Here is an 18,832-nt window from a genome sequence, read left to right as displayed (position 1 = left end):
TGTTCAAACGTTAGTTCTGGCCAGGCCATGGTAGTCAAGAAGCGTGCCGCCTTTCCCCTCACCTCTAATTGATCCAGGTGTATCCCCTTTGCCGATCAGCTTTCCTCTCTAGCGATTGGCCACGCACCGTGGCGCGCCCCTTTAAATTCTACCCCTTTCTCCCTGACGTGTACGCTGCTTGGTTTTTTGCTACCCACCTCCTCCCCATGCTCCACCTTGTCGTGTATGACATGGCAAATTCTTCTTGTCATGTTGCCTGGTTCTGTTCATGGGGGAAATATTTATCTCTCCCTGTCTAGCTGGGGTGAGAATTCCCTAACTGCTGCTGCCCCCTGACTCTCTGCTTTTTCATGGTGCTCATGGAAATAGGGGGGCTCCTCTGAACAGAGCCATACTGCCAAATGTAATCAGAATTTCAATAAAGAAATTGCATTCAGATTCTTCTCTTGTGTTTCTTGACTAAAATGGTTCTGACAGAACTGTAGGTTTAATAGCCAACAAGTTAACTCAGTTGTGGATTTTTTGTTTTTGGGGTCTTTTTCGTGAAAAACATTGTGTATGTGTCGCCAGAAATTTGGGATGTCAAAATGGGGTCCCGAGCCAAAAAAGGTTGGGATCCACTGTTGTAATGGCATGTCTGATGAGGACTGGAGAGCAGTTGCAATGGGCCGGGTGATTGGGTGGCAACACGAACACTCCAGAGTTGGATCCAATATGCAGATTAGATGATGCAGCTGATCCAACTGGCACACGACGCGTGAGAGGGCAGGAGAAATATTTTGGAGCTGGTGCCTTGTGCATGCGACGTGCGTGCGTACATCTGTGCATGGATTTTTACCAGCATCCTTCACTACCTCGACAAAAAAGTTAACACATTGTCTGCAGTCAGACAGACAGACAAAGCCTGGAGACCAGCCTCAGGCAGACCCTCCTCTATGCGTACACGCTCTCTCTCTCTTTCTCTCTCTCTCTCTCTCTCTCTCTCTCTCTGGCTTCTTGTTCCTCCAGGGAGTGTAATAATTACTCTGTTCTGTCGTCACCCCTGGAGGGTTTCACTTGCAGGCACTCAGCTTAAAACAATAATAGAAATTTGCATTCTATTGACATAGCAGACTTCCTAATGCAAACTGACCAGCGGCAGAAGAGAGTCGTGCATTTCCTTTTCTTCTGAAAACTGTGCTCCCTGTTTAGTGCGCATTTACAGAGAGAGAGAGAGAGAGACAGAGAGAGAGAGAGAGAGAGTGAAAGTGAATAAGCCTTATCGTATTGATTTTAAGCATATTGTGTTTTGCCATCATCCTTGGTCCCTGGTGACTCACCCATGACCTTCTCATTTCTCAACTTACAATTCATCTGACATGTAGACGCGCGCATTAACATACACATGCACGAGCACACACACACACACACACACACACACACACACACACACACACACACACACACACACACACACACACACACACACACACACACACACACACACACACATACACACATACACACATACACACACACACACAGCCCTGACAGAACTCTCTAAGATGACATGAATGCTAGATGCATTCATGCCTTAAATAGCAGGGGCACTGAGATTGCACTGGCATTGGTATCCAGGACAAAGTGTGGTGGTTGAGGATGACAACTGACCTTCCCCAATCATCAACAAGCCAGCTGACAAGACAACAGGTTCTTACTATACAGGGTGATTTATACCCAATACAGATCACTAAAGGGATGCATCCTTTTCTTTCTTTTGCTCTTTCTTTCACTCTTTCACTCTTTCTTTCTTTCTTTCTTTCTTTCTTTCTTTCTTTCACTCTTTCGATCGATCTATCTATCTATCTATCTCTCCCTCTCTCTCTCTCTCTCTCTCTCTCTCTCTCTCTCTCTCTCTTTCTTTCTTTCTTTCTTTCTTCTTAATTAGGAGCTGAGAAAACACAGTGCAACGCAACAACTCTCAGTGTTTCTTTATAATTTAATAAGTGTGTATTTATTATGCAGCAGCAACATATAGACCTAAAGGTTGGCATCTTTGATGTGCAGCAGCAGACTCAATTACAGCGTGTGTAAAAGTGTGTTGTGTTATTTTTTGTGGATCCCTGCAGCAGGTGTGTGTGTGTGTGTGACTGTCTCTGTGACAGTGAGAGAGAGAAACGGAGGCAGGGACAAACAGAGAGAGGGAAAGAAAAATATGAGTATGTGTGTACATGTGTGCGTGCATGTGTGTTTGTGTGTGCATGTGAGTGTGTTGTGTGTAGACAGAAGATGTGTATTTCTTCATATCTCTCTAATTAAAATGGAATAATGAACCAAATAGAAGCAACACGACCACACCATTTTGTTTCCCCAATACTGGCTTTCCATCCACACATAGCCAAGCCTCCTCAAGGGCTTACCAGAACACACAAAGACCCACAATGCACCTGTGGCCTGTATGGCATCTTAATTCACCTGCACTGCGTTCAAAGGCAGGCCAGTGTGAATTGCATCCAGGCATATACGTACGCACAGTATATTATGGGATGGTAAAATATTGCTTTGCTCCGTGGATTCTGGGTGCACGCTGTCTTTGCCGCAACACGAAAGAGAGACAAGGAGAAGATTAAAAGGAAGGAAGAGCATCGATCCAGGCCAGGTTTAAAATAAATAATCACTGTAATAACTAATGGTGGAGAAGAGGCTCAGTGTAGAAATGCAGAGTGCAGAGGATCAGCAGAGGCTCAATAGCAGTCTGCAATACTAAGCAGCCAGTTGTGCAGAGAGTTAAATCCTCATTTAAACATCGGTCACATGTTTGATCAGATTTATGAGTTTCATATGCGATGGGGCCGTCACCACTGTTCACACCTCACTGCAGTCATCAGGGAAGGGAGGAATCCACTGTTGCAGCAAGATTACATGGATGTATGTTTACAATATATCCAATAAATATAAATATATCCAAACCTGCAGACGGTATGAAGAAGGAACTCTTTGATACTCAGGATTCATATGTCAGCTGGGTGCAGCTTGAAGTAGCCTATAAAAAAACCTGGATAATACGTCTAACAGCAGAAAGTGAATAATATGGTGTAGATGAATGCATACTGTATGTTGTGGATAGAGGTGTGTTATTTCATTATAGTCCATCCTGGCACTGTCATGCCCTGTGTATGTCAACTCAGTGTGTGTGTACTGTGTGTGTGTGTACTCTTGTTTGTGTGTACTGTGTCTGTGTGTGTGTGTGTGTGTGTGTGTGTGTGTACTCTGTGTGTACACGCCCGCAGGCACGCAGGCACACACACGCACACGCGCACACACTCACACACTCACATCCGCCAGTTTTTGCAGTTTATATTGCATCTTTCTATTGATCACCCCCATTTTCCCCCATTTTCCCCCATTCAATACAGCATTGATCGTGAGGGGCCGAGAATAAAAAACACAAAATGATTTAATGAGTCATGGCTCTGTGCACACAGGCAATGGGTGAAATAATGTGAGTTTAAAAGGCTGCTTCTCCACAGCTTATTTCACCAGAGCTCGAAGGTGACGTCACATCCTCCTCGCTCATGGGACCTCAGAAGGTTTTCAGTGGAAATATTTACCATGTCCAATGGCAGTATTCAAATATTTTGATCCTGTTTGAGTTGTGTCATGGGCTTCACATATAGGCCTATGTTGTTTCTGGTATTTTCATATATTTTTTTGTACCAAACACCAAACAATTGAGCTGGATGTTTTTCACATTTTTCATGCAGACGACCTCTGTACAAAATATTGATATTTTTTAAATTTAGTTCCTTAAACAGCATATGCTGTATGTCACCAAAAGCATATAATGACTGAAATCAGAAGATATATACTTGCTATCGTGCTGGTAGATAGTCCAGTAAGGTCCCGTGAACGAGGGAGCTGATTTTTACCTCTGCTTTACAGGGGATGAAATGTGTCATGGCAGCCACATAGTAAATTTTGCAGTAATGAAAATATAATTTTGCATATTGTGTTAAAACAACACTGAAAATTCAATAACCGGTGTGGGTCCTACTCCCTAGGCATTGCAATAACACTGCAACGCACACGCACACGCACACACACACACACACACACACACACACACACACACACACACACACACACACACACACACACACGCACACACACATTCACAAGCTCATGAACTGAAATTCTACCAGAAATAATGGAAGGAATCTTTATGTTTCTTTTGTAGTTTCTCTACTATTTTTTTTGCTCCACAGGAAACTCTTGCACAATTCGTCTCTCCTCTATTATTCACCCCTCCCTAGCCATTCTTTTTCTGTTCTTTCCACTTCACTGCACTTGTTCTGTTTTCTCCTGCCATTTTGTTTTCTGACAGTACAACCACTATCTTCCCTTCTCTTATAGTTTGGTCCTAAGTATATGTTTCTCCTTACAACTTTGTTGAGATGCTGCAAATTATCGTGGTGTCCTGCACAGACATTTAAGCATTGAATACCAAATTCAAATGCTCTACTCTTTTGCCTTTTTGTCTTCTGCCTCCTATAATTTGCCTTCAGGATTTTCTCAGTCCATCTTTCTTCTCCACTTTCTCTTTCTTTCACTCCACATCTCTCTGTTTTCACCTCTCCTTAATTTTCTCCAGATTTTTGAAATGCTGCAAATAATAGCCCTGACCGGATTAAAGGCTGGGTCCAAATTCATGCCTTGGCGAACTATACATATTGGGCAATGGATAAAAAAGTCATGTGTGACTCGAATTTCTTATTAAATTTAGCTTAGAGCATCCAACGCTACTGTCCTGTACCACTGCATAAAAAAAACACATTTTGGGCTCCTTAGGTACAGACATATTCTTTGTTTTGACTGTTTTGTTTTAATGATGCTATCAACATGGCTCAACAAGTGATATTTGCAAGATATTACATGTTTTTTTCCCTATTCCTTCCTTTTCTCCTCCCTTTTTTTCCTCTTCTCTTCACTAACCCTCCCAATATCTCTCATTATCATTTCATTTTTTCACGTATCCCTTATTTAGTCAGGATTGTTCCACTGAGACTAAGAGTCTTTTCTGCCAGGAAGACCTACATATAGTTCCAGACGCAAACAGACATAATACAGTAAACAAATGATAAGGACAATAAACGTACAACACATTCAGAAAAAAATAAACTTTCATAAAACATAGAAACAGATAAAAGTTATCAGACAATTTGTCAGCATTTGTTCTTCTGTCATACATATCTGTATCCTGCTGCAGAAAATCAACTGCTGTGTGCAATGGACCAATTCTCCTGTGCATTCACACACACCACCTCTCACTACTGAGTAGGCCAACAGGTATCATGCTGCAGGTCAGGTCATGCACCAGCAGACACATAGGCGCCGCACCTGAGGCACCAGAGAACACACACACACACGCAGACGCACACACACACACACAGACACACAGACACACACACACACACACACACACACACACACACACACACACACACACACACGCAGAAGCACACACACAGACACACAGACACAGACACAGACACAGACACACACACACACACACACACACACACACACACACACACACACACACACACACACACAAACACACACACTTAAGCCCAAGTGATACACTCAACCCCAGTCCCCACCAGTTCATTGCCTGTGACCTTGTGGTAAATTGATATTCGTCAGACATGGCTGCCTCACTTCTGCAAAGCAGTTCTCTTTTAATCAACCCAACATGTACCATCATATCAGCTCTGCTTTGTGTTTAATTGGGGAAATAATATTTCAACAATGCGTGTAATTAACTTTTCACAGCAACTAAATTAATTGATTTTGTAATGTTCATTTACGATATTAAAGTTTGACAATTTGCAGTCTCAGATGTAATTAAGTGCTCCTGAGTATTTCTTGAAGTTAATATTAGGCCCTATGAAACATTTTTATTCACTGGCAATGATAAAACCGACCTGCCTGTGATGCACCAGTCACCAGCAATGAGGTGCTAAGAAAAAATTGAATTCTAATTGATTTTTTAAGTTAAAAAAAACCTCATTAGTCAAACAATTAAGAACCGTACCATGTAGCATTTTTCTATAATTAGTCAATTTGAAGGATATGTACTTCTTTTTAGCTTGTACATCAATGACCTGCCACAACACTGTAATGGAGTAGATGTACAGTTATATGCAGATGACACGGTCCTGTATGTGCATGGTAAAAATGCTGTGATGGCAGCGGAGAATTTAACAAACGCTATGGAAGGTGTGGCCCAATGACTTCAGTAGTCTTGTCTTACTCTGAACATCAGTAAGACAAAAGGCATGTTCTTCTATAAAAACAAGGGGCAGACTCCAACAGCAAACATTACATTTAAAGCAGATGAAACAAACATAAACACATACACTCAGGGCTCTAAATTAACTTTTCCCACCACCAGCCAATTTGGCTAGTGGACATTTTTTCTTACCAGCCAAACAGAAGTTCAACTAGCTATTTTTTTAAATAAAAAAATCTCCCCAAAATAAACTATGCGTTAGGCTAGTTAATTTGTTTTAATTATGGTAATTTTGTTCAACAATTTCTACAACACAGATACACTATATATAGGCCTGCATACTAATAGGCCTATGCCTAAATAATAAGCATAGGCCTATTATATTTTTTCATTATTTTTTAACTTCTGCTTTATTTTTTACTTTCATTACTTAGGCCTAATCAATTTCATTAGTTTTTGTCCAATTCCTCTTAAAACAGCTGAATCACATCACACAAGCCACTCACATAACAGACCTTTAACATACAGTAACCAAGCACACAGCCAAACTCTCCAAAACCTTTCATACACACACCCCAAGGAAGGAGAAGAGATGAGAGGAAAAGGAGAGGAGAGAGGAGGAGCTCTTCTCTTATCTACCATGCGCAACAAAAAGACAAGAAGCATAGTTTAACTAAAAGTAAATAATATCACGGGAATCTTCGCTTCCTTTGTTACTTCCACAGATTCGTCGTTGGTTGCTTTTTTGTTATTTGTTTTCTTTCCGATGGCTTGGGCTTTCCAACTAAGTTGCGCCAGGACTCGGAAAATTTCAGAAGACAACTGAACTGACAGCTACGCTCACACTAGCCTCGCGAGCCATCCTACGTACTTCCACCAAAGGATTGGCTCCACTACTGTATGAAATGGTAGTATTATGGGATGGTCAGGACCAGGCTACGCTCACACTACTCTGACAGTCAGCTCTCCTCCTCTGCCCTTGTCGCTATTTCGTTCCACAACCACTCATTTTTTAACGTCACTATTATTATGGTTACATTACTACTAGCATTCACCAACACACATAACCTTGCTATAACCCCCGCCACATTCTCATCACTCGCACAAAACATAGTACAGAACAGAAGTAGCTCTATGCATTATTATCTGCGTTAGTCCTGTTATTGAAACGGTCAGGGCCTCGCTGCTTCAAAAAGGCAGCCTGTTACGGCAAGGTTCAGCCTAGTAATAACAGTAGTGACGTTAAAAGGTTGTAGCGAAATCGACGAGAGCATAGGAGGAGAGCTGCCTGTCAGAATAGTGTGAGCGTAGCTGACAGAAGGCTGGTCGTCTGAAATGTTTTCAATGCTGGCGCGCGCAACAGCATGGAGTTGCCGCTCGCTGCACTGGAAAGCCCACGGTGGGAGGCTACGTCGTGACGCTAGTGTCCATGGGTAATGTAGGAAATATCGCCTTAAGGGCTCTGCATACTTAATGTCCGCACGTTCGTCATAGCAGCGGTTTACCGTTCATACTGTACTCGGGCGCTACTAGCCAAATTGGCGGGTAGGTATTTATTTCTACTAGCCAAAATTAATTTTCACCCGTGTTTGGCGGGTTGGCGTGTGTTAATTTAGAGCCCTGCATACACTTAAATACTTACTATAAAATACTTACTTCAACACAAGTGCAGTCTGCTGCTGCCAGACCAACACCTTCAGGGTAGCCTATAAAACTTCAAAATCGATTTGAGTGCCTTGAACAATTGGAACCAGCTGCTCCCAGAATAAAAACTGAACGAAGACTGCATTTGAACAACAAGAACAGCTGCCTGCCTCTCCTACAACACTTGTTGTTGGTGATCTCATTGTGAAAAATGTCGGAAATGGAACTTTTAGAGTGTCCTGTCTGCCCCATGCTTCAGTGCGTGAGACCAAGGATAGTATTCCACAATTGGTGTCTGACCACAGATCTATTGATCGCCTTGTTGTTCACTGTGGGGCAGCGGATCTGTTCAAAGAGCAGATAACTGTCAGAAATGATTTTAATGACAATTTAATGAAAATTCCATCCTTCATCAGCGGGCCAATATCAGCACCATGCTATCAAAACTATGCATTTCTCCGCTTACATTCCTTAACCTTTAGGCATTCCTGGGCCTGGGGGGGGGGCTCTTTTGACCCCCCCCCCTCATAACTCATGAACAGAATACGTTATGACCACCAAACTTTAGGGAGATGATCTACATATGGACATCTATGAATGACATCATTTTTGTGTCATTATCTGGTATTATGACGTCATAATGACATCATCTGATTATAATGCCCTAAATCTCGCCATAATGTATTTTCCATCAAATTTAGGTAATGCACTTAAATTTTAATGATTATATGCTTCAGACCACTTTAATGCTCACAAAGCTGTCTGATACTAATGGAAATAACAAAAAAAAAATGAAAAAGGAACAATAATGAGACTTAGATCAGTGATTTTCGGTCAGACATACCCGTCAGAAAACCGTTGCCATGGCAACGGCAAAAATGATAGACTTAATCTTTTGGTACTAAACTGTAGCCAACTAAATTTTAGGAAAACTCACCAAGTTTTGTAGTCATAGCTTAAGTCGTTAAGGAGTTACGTCATCAAACTTGGTGCGGACACTTTTAGCCCCCCCCCCCCCCCCCCCCCCCCCCCCCCCCCCCCCCCCCAGTCTGGATAGGGTTAAACAACTGACAGGCAAAGACCTGCAGGTCCAACGGTATCAGCTTTGTTGACAACTTTGACCGTTTCTGGAGACGCTCTGTACTTTTCAAACGAAATAGTGCAGAACTGAGTTGGACCGGCGCCAAAGTGCTAACAGACCAGTTTGTTTACAGCATTGAGACCTTGGGCGCTGATAAGCGACCTGTATCTGTATCCACTCAGACACATGGGCATTTCAACAAGCCCTCTGAATCTGTGCCTGATTTGATATCTGCCAGTGTACAAACGGAGCCACTGACTGGCGAAAGCACACACACAGATGATGTAGCCAAGTCCCTGGAAAACAACGGCATGACTGACCCATCAAAACACAGAACTCGCCACAAATTGAACCAGCTTTCGGAACAGCTGGAAGACCTGTCACAGAAACTGTGAGTAAACCGTTCGCCGGAGATCAAGTGTTTACCTCCTTGTCGGACTGCCAAAATGCCATTGGCATCACCAATTCCACCTCCCAGGTATGCCAAAAAGCGACTGTCAACACAGGAAATAGGAAATGTGGTTTCCTCAAAACCAAACTCACCCCCTAGGTGTGGTGAAACGCAGCCACCAGCATCAAGCCCTGGCAACGGCGACAAAATGCAATCACCAATGCAATCACAACCTTTCAGGAATGACGAAACATCATCTTCATCTCCCAGACTGAGATTTCCAGCAACTATGGCGAGACTACTCCCCTTTGCCAGATCTTCCTTTTCTACCCCCAGACATTCCTACCAAGCTTCCTATGCGGATATTTCTCAAGGTCAACCTCATTCTACCCCAAAATCTGAAACGATACTTCCATCCACGACTGCACCCAAAAAAGGCAGGGCCCCACCACCACCTGTCTGTGCTCTGGAGTACAATAGTATCAGTGATGATGACCTTGTTGAAAGCCCAGTCTGATATCAATTGGGTCCCTACCCACATAGTAACGGTAGTTTTGAAAATAAGCAGATAAGGGGGCCCGTGGACAATCTCTCTATTCCAGTTCTAACAACTAAGCGAGGTCTCTTGAAGACACGTATACATTCCCTCAAGAGGGCAAACATGGAAAATGTCAGTAAATGAAGGATGAATCACCGCACACTGGTATCTTTGCTGGTAGTTTATTTGGTGAACAACGCGTTTCGCTACTGCTTCATCAGGTTCACTCTGACATTACGCATGTCACCCAAAGGTGATAAGGGTGATTACCTGGTCACATGACCTCACCCACATTCAACTACTCCACCCATTTAAGTGCTAGACAACACCCAATACTGGTTTAGGTATGTATATTATCACATCCTACCATTTAAATTACTATACAATTCTCATGCATTTTACCAGATAAAATGCATGAGAATTGTATAGTAATTTAAATGGTAGGATGTGATAATATACATACCTAAACCAGTATTGGGTGTTGTCTAGCACTTAAATGGGTGGAGTAGTTGAATGTGGGTGAGGTCATGTGACCAGGTAATCACCCTTATCACCTTTGGGTGACATGCGTAATGTCAGAGTGAACCTGATGAAGCAGTAGCGAAACGCGTTGTTCACCAAATAAACTACCAGCAAAGATACCAGTGTGCGGTGATTCATCCTTCATTTACTTGGATTACTCTTACTGCACATCACCAGCACCTGGACAAGTGGTTGTGCACAGGGACGTTACTTTGAGTACTACAATGGAAAATGTCAGATTTGTTCCAAAAAAAACCCCACTCAGAATACCACAGTGGAAATGCCTACAATGCTCAATGTTAAAATAGCTTTGCAGAATGCTAGATATTACAGGAACAAGCCTTTTGCTGTTATTGAGTTTATCTGTACCCACAACCGTGATTTTTTTTATTGGCTGAAAAAATCCACTAGCTCTATCACACTTATAGAAGCAACTCCACCACACCAGTGTTAATTTCGTCAACCATGACTATGACTAAAATATTTCGTCAAAGCCCTTTTTTGATTTTCGTCATTTAGACTAAGACTAAGACTAAATTGGGAAGGCAATGACTAAAATATGACTAAGACTAAAATTGATTTTCGTCATTGTGACTAAAACTAAGACTACATTTTAAAAAGCTGACTAAATTAACACTGGTGTTAAATAAAATATCGAAAAAGAGAACAGTGTGTTCAGAATTTCATTCTGCACAGTGTGATATATGTTAAAAAGAGAAGCAGTGTCCGGAGAAGATTTATTTTGTACAGTCAATGATATATGTTAAAAAGAGAAGCAGTGTGTGGAGAAGTTCTATTATGTACAGTGTTGACTAAAATGACTAAAATGACTAAAAATTTACTAAGACTAAAATTGATTTTCATCATTTAGACAAAGACTAACACTAAATTGGGTAGGCAATGACTAAAATATGACTGAAACTAAAATTGATTTTCGTCATTGTGACTAAGACTACGACTAAATCAAAAAAAGCTGACAAAATTAACACTGCACCACACTTTAATTTCATTAGTACAGAAAGGCAGAATAAACAGGGAGGGGGGATAGCAATTATTTTCAAGGCACTATTTCAATGTCAAAAGACAGCACTAGGTGAATTTTCATCTTTTGAATACTTAGCTGCAGTTCTATTTACAGACCTCCAAGACTTTCTGCACTACTCTTCTTAGAGGAGTTTGGTGAGCTGTTGTTGAATGTTTGTGTGGACTATGAAAGCTTGATTATATCAGGCGATTTCAATTTCCACTTGGACGACTTAGAGAATGCCTATGCTAAGGAATTTTTAAGTCTTATTGACATTGTTAGCCTTACACAGCATGTAACAGGACCAACACACAACCAAGGTCACACTCTAGGCTTAATAATAACAAAAGGCCTTAATGTTTGTGCTGATGTCAAAGACTATGGCTTTTCTGTCCATTACTGCATTTTTTCTGATGTTATGTACCCTCATGTTCAAAGGGAATCTGTTACAGTCAAAAAACGTATAATCAACTGTGAGACAGCCTCACTCTTTCAGCAAGCACTCTCAAAGATCCAAAGTCAAACTTCATAGAGTGCAGATGATCTCATGGTTAATTTTAATTCAAGGATGACCCATATTATGGATGTTATTGCCCCCCCAAAAAATCAAAACAGTGGGACATGAAAAAGCACCTTGGAGAATGAATCCCACTGTTAAGTTGCTAAAGCAAGAATGCAGGAGGGCTGAAAGACAGAGGCGCGAATCCAAACTTGAAGTCCACTACCAAATCTATAAACACACACTCTCGAAATACAACCAAGAAATTTCTAAAGCTAGACAATCTTTTTTCTCTGACATAATTAACAGAAATATTAAGAATGCACACGTCCTGTTTGGCACTGTGGAAAAGCTAGCAAGGCCCCCAAATCAAATGCCCTCTGAGTTCCTCTCAGTCAGCAAATGCAATGAGTTCGCATCCTTTTTCAATGGAAAGATTGAAAAATATGTACAAACATACTCACACAGGTCCAACTGGCCCAAGGTTGGGACCAACTTGCTACGGTGAAGATAAATCTTAACCTCATGAGAAATTTTCATTTAGTTGATGTGGACATTCTTAATAGAACGGTACAAAGTCTTAGCTCCTCTACATCTGACTTAGATATTCTACCAACAGCCTTCTTCAAATCCATCTTACATCTAATATCACCAGATGTACTTCAGATCATCAACACCTTACTACAAACAGGCATATTCCCAGGCTGTCTGAAAGAAGCAGTTGTGAAACCCTTACTGAAAAAGAACAACCTGGATGCACTGGTACTGAACAACTATAGGCCCATGTACAATCTACCATTCATGGGTAAAATAATAGAGAAAATTGATTTTAACCAATTAACTACAGTACCTTTCTAATGTCTAATAGCTACCTTGATAAGCTTCAATCAGGTTCCCGTGCCTACAGTACCACAGCACTGAAACAGCTCTTATTAAAGTTATGAATGACATAAGATTGAATTCTGATGCTGGCAAATCATCCGTCTTGGTGCTACTAGATTTAAGTGCAGCTTTCGACACAGTTGATCATGCCATACTACTACATAGACTGGAACACTGGGTTGGCTTTACAGGCATAGTGATCAACTGGTTAAAATCGTACTTACAACAAAGAAGTTTTTTGTTACCATTGGAAGACATACCTCATCACCAATGTCTCTGAACTGTGGGGTCCCCCAGGGCTCCATTCTGGGACCACTACTGTTCAATCTGTATATGCTGCCACTGGGACACATTATCGAGAATAACTCCATAAATTACCATAACTATGCGGATGATACCCAACTCTACTTATCTATGTCCCCCAATGACTACACCCCCCTTGAATCACTCTATCATTGCATGGACCAAATTAACAAATGCACGTCTCACAATTTCCTCCAGCTGAACACAGATAAAACTGAAGTAATTATATTTGGGAAAAGAGAGGAGTCAAAAGATTGCTACTATCCTTGAAACGAAGGGACTGAAAGCAAGGGATACAGTTAAAAATCTTGGGATCCTCATTGACAGTGACCTAAACTTCAACAGTCACATGAAAGCTATTACTAAGTCTGCATTTTATCACATAAAAAACGTCTCTAAATTTAGGGGCCTTATAATAATAATAATAATAATAATAATAATAATAATAATAATAAAAAAAAAAAAATTGAGAGCCTTTCAAAATACCCAAGGACACTTTACAATCAAAAACAAATACATAACAATAGGGAAAGTAAACAAAGCTTCAGTGAATTAACAATAGGAGAGTAATGAGAGTAATTAAAATGCAAAAATAAAATAAAGGGGGAAAAAAGTACAATAAAAATAAATGTTTTAAAATAACAAAAAGAAGTAGAATGAAAATTGAAAATAACATAAAAATGAGGGGAAGAAAAGATAAAATATGTAAAATAGAAGATAAACTGATAATTAAAATTAAGTGAAAGTGCCAATGTGAAATTTAAAAGTAGAAGTGAAAAGGTGTGTCTTCAGCTGAGTTTTGAAAGTGGACAGTGTAGAACACTGTCGAAGTGAGAGTGGGAGAGCATTCCAGAGTTTGGGGCCAACAACACTAAATGCCCTGTCGCCCATGGTGCGCAAGTGTGTGGAGGGAACTGTAAGGAGGAGTGAGTCAGTGGAGCGTAGTGTGCGGGTGGGATTGTATGGGGTGAGGAGACTTGTGATGTAGGAGGGTGCAAGGTTGTGCTGGGCCTTGTATACGAGGAGGAGAATTTTGAAATGGACACGTGAATGGATAGGAAGCCAGTGTAATTGATAGAGGATAGGGGTAATGTGATGCCAGGGTCTGGTGTGTGTAAGTAATCTAGCTGCTGAGTTTTGAATGTATTGAAGACGGTTAATCAATTTAGTAGGGAGACCAGTGAGTAGGGCATTGCAATAATCTAATCTGGAGGTTACAAAAGCGTGAATGAGGGTCTCAGCAGAGGTAGGGGTAAGAGAAGGGCGGCGTCTGGAGATGGTTCTAAGGTGGAAAACGCAGTTTTGGTGAGGTGTTTAATATGGGATTCAAAGGAGAGAGAAGAGTCGATGATGACGCCCAGATTTTTTACTTCAGAGGAAGTGGAGGTAAAATAATCAGGGATGGAGAACTGAGAAAGGTTTATCTTTTTAAGTAAAGATGGGGTGGCGATGATGATGGCTTCAGTTTTGTTTTGATTAAGTTTAAGAAAATGTTGGGTCATCGAGTTACTAATTTCGTTGAGGCAGGTTGTTAAGTTAACGAGGGGGAGTGGATGGGAGGGTTTAGTGTGTATATAGATTTGGGTGTCATCTGCATAGCAGTGAAAATTTAGGCCATGTCTTCGGAGAATGTTACCAAAGGGAAGAATATAAATGATGGAAGAGTAGGGGGCCTAAGACTGAGCCTTGTGGAACACCATGTGTGAGGAGTGAATTTGGAGACCGGAAATCACCAATAGAGACAAACTGCTCTCTTCCAGTTAGGTAGGACCTGAACCATGAGTTTATGTCTAAACATGATCTGGAGAAGCTAATACATGCCTTCATTTCCAGTAAGGTTGATTACTGTAACAGTCTTTTTACTGGCCTCCCCAAAAAGACCATTAAACAGCTTCAACTTGTACAAAATGCAACAGCAAGGGTTCTTACAAAAACAAGGAAGTTCGACCACATTACTCTAATTTTAAGATCGCTGCATTGGCTCCCAGTAAGCTACAGAATTGGCAATGCTACTTGTGTTTAAATCATTAAATGGAATGGGACCCGCATATCTACTGGATATGTTTCAGCTGTATGCACCAACCAGGTCACTAAGGTCAACGGAGAAGAATTTGCTGGTGATTCCAAAAGTCAAAACAAAGTGTGGACAGGCAGCCTTTAGCTTCTATGCTTCAAAGTTTTGGAACCAGCTTCCAGATGACGTACAAAATGCACCCACTATTGATAGCTTTAAATCTAGACTCAAGACAAAGCTGTTCTCAGATGCTTTCCCCTAGCTTAAATTACATATTCTTATTTTATTATTATTATTTTTTTTAATGTTTATTTTATTTTTCTATTTTATTATTATTTTTACCTTATGTTTTATCTTAATGTTTTAAATGTTTTTGACTCTAATTTATTTCCTTCTTTCTTCCCTGTTTCCTTTCTTTTACATTTGTTAACTTTGTGAAGCACATTGAGTTGCACCTGTGAATGAAATGCGCCATATAAATAAACTTGCCTTACCTTGCCTTGCCTTACACACTTGCACCTGCAGAAAGTCTCTCAATCACACAGACACACAGACACACAGACACACACACACTTTTTTCAAGCCAGATTCACCTTAGGGTGATAGTCTCTTGAACAGATGCATGTTAGTCTGCCACTCAATTCCAATGTGGTCACTTGTCTGTGATGTCATAAGGACTGTATTATGTGTCTTTGGACATGGTTCTAAAACCTCACCTGAGCATACAGACACTCATTTAGCAGCAGGACACTGAAGAGGACAGTTGGATTGTTGTTTGCTCCTGGATGTTCACACATGCCTCACATGGACAGCAGATGGACAGCGAAAGTCAGGGGTGCAGGCCAATCATCATGCTGTAAGTACATGAACATCAACACAGCATTATCATCTAAGTAAGCATAGGTTTTATAGCTCAACTTCAACATGAAAACAAACACAGACACACAGACACAGACAGAGAGAGGAGGGGGGGATATAGAGACAAGGAGAGACAATGTTCCAGACTTCCTACACCTTTGTACTACCCTACAACTGGTGGCAACATTGAAAGTGACATGAATGCCTTCAAAACATTGATATTAACAGGGGTGATAGTGAAAACAAATCCTGAGCCTGAACTTTTTTTCCCTGCTCTAACGACGACAACAAGATACTGCATAGTGACGTAACGTAGGCCTATTTTGACACATTATTCAAACATTTAATAGTCCTGTGTATGACCATTATTCAAGCCTGATAGTAGAAGAAAACCCTGAACCTGTAACACATTCTGAGATAAGAATAACCTAATGGCTAATTATTATCAGGATAGGCAGGGTCTCCAATGATTAGCAGAGGGACTTCTTGGCCCTCAATTGTCTTCACACACTGTAACAGGGGAATATAAATCAAATTATAATTCAGCACAGACAAACCCAGGTCAGTGCCTTAGTTGTTTACATGTACAGTGTTATCTATTTTTATGCATAGTCTTACTTGAGGTAGCAGATGCATTCTTTTGAAGAGATCCGATTGGCTGAGCACATTTGAGTCATGTGCACTTCCGGGCATTTTGCAGCTGATGCTCCAGAATCTGAGAACATGTATGTCAATTTAAATTGTTGAATGTAATGGCACATGTAATTACACATAAAAAATAAAACCGATTACCACATATTTTCTTACCGACATCGGTCATCAACGACGGCTTGCAGGACATATGAGGGCCAACCTTTTCTGTTGACGAAATCCCTATACCCATCTGAGGGAGGAAGGATGGGGATGTGTGTGCCGTCAATTAGTCCCATGATCTGAGGTATGTGGTATGCAGCCTCAAATCTGAAGGGGGAGATTAGAAATCAACAACAAAATGTACAGCATTATGCAAATTCATTAGGTACAGTATATTATAATAATGTCATGTAATGAAATGAATGACCTATGCAAAACAAGTGTGCAGTAGACATGTAGTGTGTGTGTATGTCCAGTCAGATGTAGGCCATGAAATAATGTCCACAGCTCAGAGGTCAACGATTTGATTTGAAATGCCACAAGAGGGCGCAACAGCACACACAATTGTCATTTATCAATCGTCCAATTTTGATCGACTTGACTTGCCGTAGTCTACTTCTGGTATTTCCTGTGGTGTCAACTGCGATCCCAACTGTTGCGGCAGTAAAGAAAGCTTCCGTATTTCTTTTCCAGTAAATAATCCTAAAGGCTAAAGGAGAAAACTTTCTCCCGAATGCATCGACAGCACAACTCTGCAGTGAACATCAACAAAGTGTATGTAGCCTACTAAGTCTATACGTTATTCCGCTGTATGCGACTGCTCTCAGTATCATATGGCATGTCACTACTTTCTTTGCAGCGTGGTTTTTAACACCATAGTAATGAATATGATTGAGGTGTTCTGTTATTTGTCATGTTTGATCCTGGGTGGCTTATTGGCATACTTGACTTGTTGTTGGGCTAGCTAGGTTGGTGTTCTGCAATTTGGCATGTTTTAGTGATCCTGGATGGCTTGGCATGGCTACTTGACTTGTTTGTGGACTAGCAGCTAGGTTGGTGTGTGTGGATGTGTGTATGGGTCTGAAAGGAACGGGTGTAGATTACCTTCTGGCGATCTCTGATGCCTCTTCGTCTGTTGGTCTTCGGATGAGCTCTTTTATTGGACCCTCGACCATACCGACACAGAACTGATACACGAATTTCTTTACTGTTGACTTGTGAACCCTTATCAAAAAATCCTATAGGATTTCCCGTTTTTCCTATAGGATTATGAAAATCCTATAGGATTTATATACATTCCAATAGGATTTTCGTTTTTTCCTATAGGACTGTAAAAATCCTATAGGATTTATATACATTCCAATAGGATTTTCCTTTTTTCCTATAGGACTATGGAAATCCAATTGGATTTACATACATTCCAATAGGATTTTTATTTTTTTCCTATAGGACTATGGAAATCCTATGGGATTTATATACATTCCAATAGGATTTTCTTTTTCCCTATGGGACTATGGAAATCCTATAGGATTTATATACATTCCAACAGGACTTTCTTTTTTCCCCTAATAATATTCTACAGGATTCTGGAAATCCTATTCATATAGCCTAGTTCTTTGTGGCGTGAACATCCAAGTAACAGCACCAAAAATAAACAAATTGCACCATTTTAGAAATAGAGGAATTTATTGAAATTAACATTTAATCTATTTCAATCATGTTCGGTTGTAGTGACGCATATATACATTTATCAATATCCATAAAAACAACCTTTCTTTTTATTTCACTGTATCTCACTGCAACTGTAGTGGGTGTTGCAGTCATCAATTTCAAGTGTCCCACTGTCTCTGATGCAAACATTGCATTAACAGATTTAAAAAGATTTACAAAAAATACAGGCTCATTTCCGTCTACACTTATGATGGCTGTGATCTTTCCTATCGTTCCATTTTTTAGCTCCACAGTATAACTGTTGTGTTTGTGTGTAGACCCATACCCCTCTGTTGTGACAACTTTTCCATTTAACACTGCACGATTGTAATATTGACCAAGTGTTGTTGTGCCTTGAGCCCCCCAGATATGCGAAAGCAAGGACAGCTCTACATTGTTGAGTTCTTTTTGCTTTGGGCATCCAATTAATACAACATTTGTCAGCTCTAATGCTTTTACTCT

The 18,832-nt window shown here is 40.7% G+C and overlaps 1 protein-coding gene across 1 annotated transcript; it reads right to left on the bottom strand.

The window, feature by feature from the left end:
* Window positions 1-16,462: 16,462 nt before the first annotated feature.
* On the bottom strand, window positions 16,463-17,865 carry LOC134445145 (uncharacterized). Its single transcript, XM_063194229.1, has 4 exons — window positions 17,765-17,865; window positions 16,835-16,987; window positions 16,646-16,742; window positions 16,463-16,537 (listed from the first exon to the last, which is right to left on the bottom strand). Exons 1-4 carry the CDS (start codon window positions 17,833-17,835, stop codon window positions 16,463-16,465), a joined length of 396 nt encoding a protein of 131 aa, XP_063050299.1. The 5' UTR covers window positions 17,836-17,865.
* Window positions 17,866-18,832: the final 967 nt, after the last annotated feature.

Source organism: Engraulis encrasicolus, chromosome 3, assembly GCF_034702125.1.
Source record: "Engraulis encrasicolus isolate BLACKSEA-1 chromosome 3, IST_EnEncr_1.0, whole genome shotgun sequence".
Lineage (NCBI taxonomy): Eukaryota > Metazoa > Chordata > Actinopteri > Clupeiformes > Engraulidae > Engraulis > Engraulis encrasicolus.
The sequence above is the reverse complement of the archived record's forward strand: the minus strand, read 5'-3'. Positions and strand labels throughout refer to the sequence as shown.

Bases quoted from the DNA above. Each gene is read 5' to 3' on its own strand.
- LOC134445145 (XM_063194229.1), bottom strand. From the start codon at position 17,835: ATGGTCGAGGGTCCAATAAAAGAGCTCATCCGAAGACCAACAGACGAA. The intron at 16,743-16,834 runs GTAAGAAAATAT...ACATGTTCTCAG, and splicing joins GTCGTTGATGACCGATGTCG to ATTCTGGAGCATCAGCTGCA. The intron at 16,538-16,645 runs GTAAGACTATGC...CCCCTGTTACAG, and splicing joins GAATGCATCTGCTACCTCAA to TGTGTGAAGACAATTGAGGG.